General features: G+C 56.0%; 1 protein-coding gene across 7 annotated transcripts; it reads left to right on the forward strand.

The window, feature by feature from the left end:
• Nucleotides 1-2,420: 2,420 nt before the first annotated feature.
• Nucleotides 2,421-9,396, forward strand: RTBDN (retbindin). Of its 7 annotated transcripts, none has more exons than XM_060007910.1 (8): nt 2,421-2,494; nt 4,309-4,467; nt 6,131-6,193; nt 6,812-7,002; nt 7,538-7,604; nt 7,719-7,829; nt 8,366-8,462; nt 8,948-9,396. In XM_060007910.1, exons 4-8 carry the CDS (start codon nt 6,834-6,836, stop codon nt 9,173-9,175), a joined length of 672 nt encoding a protein of 223 aa, XP_059863893.1. In that variant the 5' UTR covers nt 2,421-2,494; nt 4,309-4,467; nt 6,131-6,193; nt 6,812-6,833; the 3' UTR covers nt 9,176-9,396. The 7 variants fall into 7 exon arrangements, with proteins under 7 accessions (XP_059863893.1, XP_059863891.1, XP_059863896.1 ...); XM_060007908.1 differs by having other exon boundaries at nt 6,828-7,002; XM_060007913.1 differs by lacking the exon at nt 4,309-4,467.
• The last annotated feature ends 321 nt before the right edge of the window (nt 9,397-9,717 follow it).

Raw genomic sequence — 9,717 nt, forward strand, 5'->3', positions numbered from 1 at the left:
CTCAATGGTTCTACCCCACTCTCAATCAGATTCACAGAGTTGGGGTGGGGAGAGTTAGGGTGGCTCAAACTGAGATTTGACATGGGAATCAGGTGATGGCTGGGTGGTCTTTTTCAGTAATGGCAGTGATAATAATTGGTAGGTATTGGGACTTCCCTGGTGGTCCAGTGGTTAAGACTCCGTGCTTCCAATGGAGGGGGCGAAGTTCAATCCCTGGTCACGGAAGCCACATGCCACGCGGTGTGGCAACAAAAAAAAAAAGTTAGGTATTAACTCTGTCCACATCACAAGAAGGTTGCATTCTGTTTGTCAAGCACACAGGAAACCACTACAGGGACCAGAAATTACAGAGGTCTGGACGCTTTTCTGAGAGCACTGGGGAGAAGGGTCATCACCTTGCACCCAGTTCTGTGTCCACAGGCTAAGGTGAATAAAAGGGATTGGGCAGGGCTGCAGGCAGAAAGATTCAGGTTAGGGTTCCAAAAGCCCTTTGGTGGGGACTCCAACAAGGGAGAAACGAGGGGTGTTCTAGGATTTTTCTAGAATCTCTGATAGCAGAAAGCCTCGGGTTCAAATCCCAGTTTTGCCACTTATAACCTTGGCAAATGACCTTCCGATAGTCCATTCCTTCTAGAGGATTCTGTCAGATGATGCAGGTGCCTAGCACCTTAGTATGGTGTCTAGCATATAGTAAGTGCTCAATAAATGTTAGGTCATAGGAACAGGAGTTATTGTGGATGGACATGCTGCATGGCAGAAGATGGGCCAGAGGGACCTCACACTCCCATGTACAGAGGACAGATGGATGGTCGGCGTCAAAAGGAACACTGTCCAGATTGGCAGCCCTGCCATCCTGAGCCAGGGGTGACCGGAAATCTATACCAGGTTTTCCCTCTGTCTTTGCAGGATCAGCTTGAATGAGCGGCCCCTTGGACAAGCCCCTTGGACCAGCCGGCCTGCCAGGGCCAGGCGGCTGCAATGGCACAATCAAAATCAAGACCTGGATTTTCCCCGCCACGGAGACCGGTACTCCAGACTCGGGTACAATGGGCCTAGGAGGGTGAGCCCCAGGGGGACCTTTAAGTGCTACCTAGAAAAGTCCTCGACTCTAGCCCCATCTGCTAGCATCCCTAAACATTTTAGGGTCGAAGAAAGGGGCAAGGTGGAGAGGTAGAGGATCTGGATCCTTGGCGTCCGTGTAAACAGACGTCACTTCCATCCCCAGCTGCAGAGCTGCTCTGCCCAGCGGATTCTGCATCTCTTCGTGATTAACGGACGGCCCTGTGGCCGGGGCATTCGAACTTAGGTTGCTGTACGATCCCAACTGCACACAGGGGACCTTGGGAGCTCCGTGGTTGTGAGACAGCTCCTAAGGGGTTGCACCAGTGTGTGAGAGTGTATTCAGGCTGCGAAGTGGTTAACCCTGCCAGAAGGGAAGAGGTTCGGGCAGGACTTCGGTGGAGTAGCTCCCTCGGCCTAGAAGCCTGGGGAAGGATGGGTGGATGAGTGGGAGGATCCCGGGTTGGGGGCGTGGTCTTGCGCTGGAGAGCTAAGTCCCGCGTGGCACTGAGCCAATAGGAGTCGGCGCCGGCCCAGGGGGCGGGGACACACCCCATGCAGGCTCCGCCCGTTTCAGCCCTTTTCTGGGGACCCGACGGCGCGGACCCAGTCTAACTGCTTCAGCACTTGCTCTGGTTTTGCAGCAGCTCCTCCCTTTTATCAGAACCCGTTCTCCTAACCCAGCCCAGGGAAAGGAAGGAAATCCGAGGAAGACCTGAAGAGCCCATCTGGGCTCTGGTTAAAACTCAGGTCTGGCTCCAGCATCATCCAGACGCCAGGGAAGTCCTTCCTGCCCTCTGAAATGGCCCCATCCAAAGATGGACGAGGCCCCTGGGTGATGGTTTGAATCCTCTCCTTCTCTTTCCAAGCTCCAGGCTAGGGATGTAGCCTGAGACTGGGCCCATTCTAGGCTTTATATAAACTTCTCCGGACTACCTAGCTCGGGGCTGCTTCAAGGAGGCTCAGAAAGACTAGATGCCAGGCAAACCTTAGGGTGAAGCTTTGACCGATTTCCTCTCTGGGGTTAGTTTGGGGCCAACACCGAACCCCCGTATTAACCCTTAGGAGTGCATGCTGCAGACCGAAGAGAACCCTTCTCAGCTTCAGAATCCCCACCCATCTAGGATGTGGGAGTTCCTGACGCCTGGATTTGTCCCCGCCTTCCCCACACTCCACAGCAAACCTCAGTGTCCCACTCCGCGCAGTGGACCCACGTCTCCTGCGCCTGCGCAGCCTAGAGACCAACATCGTCTAAGGCTGCAAGGAGCTAAAAATCGCTCCCGCCCACCCACAAGCTGGGCTGGACTTGAGGATCGCGGAGTGGGGGTGGGGGGGTAGTGTTGTAGTGGAGCGGGGTGGAATGAAGAGTGAGGAGGGAGGCTGTCTAGATGCCTGTCCAATTAGGGCAGTAGGAAGAATCCTGGTGGCCGAGCAGGTGCGTGGAGGTCGCAGGGGGTCGGCATGCCTCAGGAAGGGACTCCTGGGGTGGTGAGGGGCGAGGCTGCAGCACAAATATGTTTACCACTGCTGCGGCGCCGGCAGCCCCGAGGGGCGCGGGCCCTGGGGCAATAACTTTGTTCTGCGCCCCCTCACCCCCAGCCTGGCTGGGCACCAGGGCAAAGACCTCGATCCCAGCCCCTTCCCCCTCTGACGGGCCGGGAGCCCCTCGGGTTATCCTCGAGGGGAGCGCAAGGCTGCATCCCCCTCTGTCAGATCCCTGGATCCCCGGGCGGCCCCTGAGGGGCGGGGTCCCCAGCGCGGCGGGACGCGCGGCCACCGCGTTCCCCTTAGGTAGAGTCCCGAGGCCATGGGAGAGGGCGCCTGGGCCAACCCTGGCGTAAGTTCTCCCGCCTCCTGCCGGGCCCCGCCCCAGGGCGCCGACCCCTTCCCCTCCACCCGGGGCCAGGGCTGCCGAGTACCTGCAGCCTCCGGCGACGAATCAGGCCCGAATCGTCCATGGCGGCGGCGGCGGCAGAGGCTTCGGCCCCGGGGAGGGAGGTGGGAGGCGGCGGCAGGGGCGGCGGCGGGAGGAGGGAGGCGGGAGGCGGGAGGCGGAAGGCGGGAGGGAGTGAGAAGCCGCGGGGACCGCGGCGGCGGCGGCGGCGGCGGCTGGGGGGGGGGGGGGGAGGGGGCAGGGAGGTGGCGGGGGCGGAGCAAAGTGGGGCGGACCCGGCGTCGTCACTGCGTCTGGGCGCCCGAGCCCGGCCTCGGCCAAGGCTGCCCGCGCTGGGGGCGGGGGGGGGCGGGGGCGGCGGACAAGAGGGGGAAGGAGCCTCCAGATGTCCCCAGGGAAGTCAAGCTACCGAGAGACCCCTGTAGAGACACGCCAGGGGAGAGACATGCCCATGGGTAGACTCCCAACCCAAGAAACACCCCAAAGGAGACAGTCTCACTAAGATATATTCCTTATGCAGACAACCTCCTCCCCGCGGTGACCCCCTCAGAGAGACACATTCCCACGGGGAGGTAGTCTCCATAGGGAGGCCCTCTCCAATCAGAAACTCCTCTCACCCTGAAAATCATTTCTAAAACAGATGGTCTCTGAGGGGTGACGCTTCCTCTCAAAAGCCCACCCTCCAAAGAGGAGACATTTTCGTAGAGAAAGATCCCCGCGGGTGATATTTCACTTGGGGAGCTTGGTGAGGTTACCCTCAGTGAAAGACCCCACGAAAGCCATATTCTCTATGGGAAATTGTCCCCACCCACGAGACCTCACATCCCAAGGAGATACACTCTTACAGAGTGTGTATTTGCACTGAGGAGACCCGTCCTTACGGGAGAAGCCCCCTCCGAAAATCATTTACATGCTTATACCAACCCGCTTCCCTAGCGATCCCCTCCCTCATCGTCAGGATTAAGAAGCCAGGCCAGGCTGGGCCGTATTTATAGGAACGATTAGCTGGTGGTTGGGGAGGAGGGCAGCCGAAGCGATTTTCACCACTCCCCCGCAGTGTTCCTGCAGCTGAGGCCAAGCCAACCATGCTTCCCCTAGTTGTAGTGAAAAGCGTCGGAGACCTCCCCACGTCAGTCTTGGCATTGGAGGGCATGGTGGGGTGGGGGCTTCCCAAGGGTCTCAGTCCATAACTGTCCCGAAGACCCTGGAGGGCGCGGTCACTGGGCGGGAGCGACCCCTGCCTGTCAAAGGGGGCTACAGCGAGGTCTAGGTCCCGGTGTTCCCCAGGCGCTTGTCTGCTCGTCTCTGCGCCTTTGCCTGAGTTGTCTCGGTCTGTTTCTCTCTGTCTCTGTCAGCATGTTCGTGTTGCCATCTCGCTGAGTCTGTTCCTCGCACTTCTCTGTCCAAGGCCGGGAAACCGCTCTTGACGCGCCTTCTCCCGCCGGCTGCCGCGGGAGCTCTCCGTGGTGCTGATTTCTAGCGCTCCAGTCCGTAGTGCTGAAATATGAGCTCAGGTTGGGGGCGGAGGTTAGGGAAGGGGAAGGGTTGTCGGGAGGCACAGCCTAGAGGCTGGACAGATAAGACCCACGAGCACCCTGGACTACCCCAGGATGAACCGGAGGAAGGCTAGGTCCACTGAGTACTGGTTGCTGAAGCTTCCAGGACATCAGTGGGTGTCCTTAGAGGGGCCAGGAGACAGTGCCTCCTGATTAATTTACTCAACAGGTATTGAGCACCTACTGTGTGCAAAGCAGTGTTTTGGATTCTGGGAGTACATCAGTAAAAGAGACAGACAAAAACTCTGCACTATCCGAGAAAAGAGGGAGAGAGATTTGTGGTAGTACTCATTGCTCACAAAAACACATATGCAAACTCTACAAGCACAGGCACGCACACACACTGTGCAAATACACACACAAACACGAAAGTACCAACACATGCTCAACAAACAGACTCGCATATACCCATTCACACACCCTGCAAACACATACTCCACAAAAACACATATTCTGCAAATACACACACATACAAACACATACTCAGAAAACACAAACACATGTAATCATTTGCAAACATGGAGTTAGCACATAGACACAGAGAGTCTTATGCAAACACATAAACACAGAATACAAACACACACTCAGCAAACACAGAAACACATATTCACATAAACTCACATTCTGGAAACACACGTGCAAACACATACTTAGAAAACACAGACATACACACACTCGGCAATGCAGGCATACACAAACAACACATAAAAACACTCAACAACACAAGCACACACTCATCGTCCCCAAACCAAAGGAAGCTCAGCTGCACACAAACTCTTGTCCAAAATACAGACTCATTATCCTCCCAATGCAAAACATGGACACATATACACACACTCACATACCCACTGGAGGGCTGTTTTTCTTTTCTTTTCTATTTTATTTTATTTTAGAGGGCTGTTTTTTCTTACTGGACTCCCCCACTAAACTATCAGCTCTATGAGGGTTGAGATTTTCATGTCTTAGTCACTACACTGCATCCCCAGAATCTGGCACACACTAGGTGCTCAATAAATGTTTGTTGAATGAATTGAGGGAATGTTTGCAGGGACACAAATTCACAGAAACTGCAAAGGGGCACACACACATACACACACACACACACATGTCAGATGGAGTCCTACACCCTCTCCACACGTGACAACACCTTCTTGTTCACTCATTGTCAACATTCATGGTCAATAACCTTTGTCCAGTGACCTATTCACAATAATTTGCACAACATCTATCCTCATCCTTCATCCCCCTCCCCTTCACTTATTATCTGACTCTTACTCAACTGGACACACTTGGCTCTTGGAACACTTACAGACCTCCTTACCCAGATTTTGAGCACACACACACACCACACACTAAAGAGACACACATAAACATATCGTCACACAACAAACACACATACCCACTCAATACATACACAAACACAAAACACACCCTCATCCCACACACACACACCCTCATCCATCTCCTCACACGTATACAGAGTTTAAGTCACAAGCTCAACATAAAGACAAACACAAGGATATATACACACCAGCCTCAGATCCTCTGGTCTTTGGTCAGCTGGAGCAGAGGGCGGGGCGGTGGGAAATCCCTCCCCTGCATCAAACCACGCCCCTTTCAGCTGTTTCCTGGATTTGACCCTGAGGTGTCTCAGCAGTGCCCTAGACTCCAGTCCGGCTAACAGGTGAGGGGTGGCCGGAGGGGGCAGAGAGGGGGAGGGAATTGCCGTGTCTTCACAGATCCCTAGTTCCCCCTGCCCTGGGGCCTTTGGATCCCACTGGCAGAATCCGAGTCCTGCCACAGCCAAGCTTGGGTCCAGAGGTCCAGTCCTGGGTGTCAGCCCCTAAGCTGATTGTGGGCCGAGAGAAGGTGACCATGAAAGGGGCCAGCGGGGATCAAGAGGGAGGGAGGAGACTGGGCAGAAGAGAAGGAAGAATTACTGGACAAGAGGGGGGATTGGAAGATCTGGGGAGGTCCCTTTAGAGGACGGAGGAGGTTGCCTGAGGGCCCATAGGGTGGGAGATCCCACTTTGGGTCGGGGTGGGGGGGAAGGGAACCAATGTCAAACAGGGGTGGGGACACTTGCACCTGAAGGGATGGAGGGGACATGAGTCTGACAGGGGGGGCTCCTTGGTCAGAGACAGACCTTGGTGGCCCCCGGGGATTTGAGGGTCCTTGGCTATTGCTTCCTCATCAGCTGCCCTTTCTCTGCTCTGCCTGGCACTGTCTCCTGGCTGCGTATCAGGACAGTGCCACCCTGAGCTACCAGAAAGGGACAGCTGAACCTCACCCCGTATCCCAGCTGACTCTTATCTCAGGTGGACATGGCCTGCAGGGGTTGCACTCGACCCAGGGGCCTGGCCTGGGCCCTGCAACTGACCCTGGCATGGATCCTGCTGGGGGCTTGTGGAGGGAGCCACCCACTCCCAGCTAGATCCCAGAGACACCGTAGGCTGGTGACCAATTTGGGCCCAAGCCAGCTGCACCTGGCAGGTAAGCATTCCAGACTTTGCCTAAACTCGAACAACCAGAAACCCCAACTCAACCATAACAATGCCAGAATTTCCTTTGGAGAGGGGTTTAGGGTGACCGGAGGAGGCACCTGGGTCTAGTGGTGGTTAAACAGCACAAACTGCCTAGGTTCAAATCCCAACTCTGCCACTTCATAGCTGTGTGACCCTGGGCAAATCACTTAACCTCTCTGAGCCTCAGGTGGGCCATTAAGAAAGGAGGAGAAATAATAGACCTACCTCATAAGGATGTTGTAAAAGTGTATATGTAAGTATATGAGAATTTATATCACCACCAGGTTGTCATAAATGATAAGCTGATTATGATTAGTGATTATTTCTTGAAGCTCCATTTGCATCGCAAGCGAAGTGTCTTTAACTTTTATGTTTGAGAGAACATATAAAATTGGGGTCTCCCCGTTCAGAGGAACCCCAAGCCTTGGTTCCCCAACCCTACCTGAGGATCCAAGATGGCAACTCACTGGAGTCCCCTTCTCCATGACACTCTTGTCCCTCAGAGATGAACACACCAGAGGCATCGGACCCTGGGATCGTCTCAGGGAGCTGTGGGGAGCTGAGCCCCGGGCAAGTACAGCAACCTCCAGTGTTTCCTTGTGTTCTTTGCTCCAGCTGTCCCGACCAGGGGACAGAGCCCTTGCGCACCTTGACCTATCTGGGCCTGTCTCTCCCGATATCCAGGTGTGAATCCTTCCTGGGAAACCTCCAGGTTGCCCTCCGCAGTCGTTTCCACCTGCTGCTATTGGGGGTACGCCAGACACAGCCTCTCTGCTCGGAGCTCTGCGATGCCTGGTAGGAGAGGCGGGGCGTGAGGGGTGTGGTCTATGGCTTGGGCGGGGCCGAACGGGGGATCTGCAGCTTGATCCTCCGGGTGCCTGAAGGGGCGTGGCCTGCGTCCAAAGCCACCAAGGTGTACAGGACGAGGCCTGGTGTTTAGAGGCTAGGTAGAAAGGGACGGGGCCTGTGGAGGACCCGCTGCTAAGACTGGCACTACGGAGGACTGGCCTTCCATGGAGCTGGATTTTTTTTTTTTTTAAGGGGAGGGCCTCTTGATTGAAAAGAGAAGCTAAAAGGGTGGGGCTGGCCTGGAATAGATGGTCTGAGGTCGGCAGGTGTGAGGCCTGAAGTGACAGAGCCCCGGTAAGTTTAGAGAATATGGGGCAGGCTGAAATCTGGGGGATGGCTTTTGTAGGAGCGTGGTTCTAAGAGGCGGTGCCTGGATCTGGGGAAGGGACATACCCGGGGCAAAGCCTTGGAGAGCAGGAATCCCACTAGGACGTGGCTGCGGAGTCTTCACCCGCCTTCTTTTCTCCACACACCATCCCCAGGTTTGCCACCTGCGAAAGTGATATCATCTGCAGCCCGACTTGGCTCCCACTCCTAGAAAAGAGGGGCTGCGAGCCTGGCTGCACCACCTATGGGCAGGTGAGCATGGGACAGAGGAAGCCAGGAAGAGACTGATACTTCCCCTCACTATGTCCTGGGTTAGCCCGTCTAGGTCCCAGAGTCCGGACTGGCACTCCCAAGGCGCCCACTCCCATCCTTCCCGCTTCCACAGCCCAATCTCCATAGTAGGATATGCCTGTAGCCTCCCTAAGGCCCACTGAGTCTGGATTTGCCCTCCCCAAAGGACGGTCTCTGCTCTAGGCCCGTCCACAGTCCCCCTGGAAGGCCCAGAAACCCGAGTCTCCTTCTCCAAGGCCCCAGCCTTCATCTGGTTCTCTGCCACCCGAGCCCCCTGGGACCCAGTAAAACCTCGCACTCCCCAAGGCCCCACCCCCACTATGGCCCTGCCCCCAGACTCCCGGGATGACCTAGAGGTGAGAATTTCCTGCCCTAAGATCGCGCCGCTGCCCCCAGGGTAGCTGGACTCCACCAACTCGGACCCAAACTTCACCCCTTCCCGCCAGACTTTTGCTGACGGAGCGGAACTTTGCCGCTCGTTTCTGGGCTACGCGGTACCAGTGGCGGATCCTGGCTCTGGTCACTGCCTCAACATTTCCACCTCGGTGCTGCCGCGTCCCAGACACGCACGGAGGGCCCGGGAAACCACTTTCCGGCGCTCCCGACGCCCTCGCACCTGGATCCTGGACGCTGCAAGCAGCGGAAGTGGCAGTGGAAGTGGCAGCGGCCCCTAGGGGGCGCCTGGCCTTGAATGGAAGATGCACCCCCTCTCCCCACCTCCGGCCCCGCCGCTCAAGACACCCAGAGTCCCACCCCTGTCCCTCTCTGCATTCTAGTTTCCAGAGTCCCATCCTTCCTCTCTGGGGCCCCAGAGACTCGCGCCTCTTCAGATTATTTGAGAAATAACCCAATTGTAGTTCATTGTTTTCCTCACCCCCCTGAATAAAGTCGCCAGTTAGAGCACGTGATGTGGCTGCTTCTTGGGGGAAGTAAGTGGAAAGGAGAGTTGCCAGAAAGTGATAGTTGTCTCTCAAATCTTCAGGTCCTAAAGTTAGCCACTGATTCACAGGAGCGTGTAAATGAGGGCTTGTCTACAACCTGGAGCATCTGTCACAACTTGGAATATCCAGGTGTCAGAAATGGGGAGGAGGACTTCCTGGTGGCCAGTGGTTAAGAATCCACCTGTCGGGCCTCCCTGGTGGCGCAGTGGTTGAGAGTCCTCCTGCCGATGCAGGGGACACGGGTTCGCAGGGGACACGGGTTCGTGCCCTGGTCC

The sequence above is a fragment of the Delphinus delphis genome, chromosome 3 (genome assembly GCF_949987515.2).
Source record: "Delphinus delphis chromosome 3, mDelDel1.2, whole genome shotgun sequence".
Taxonomy (NCBI): domain Eukaryota; kingdom Metazoa; phylum Chordata; class Mammalia; order Artiodactyla; family Delphinidae; genus Delphinus; species Delphinus delphis.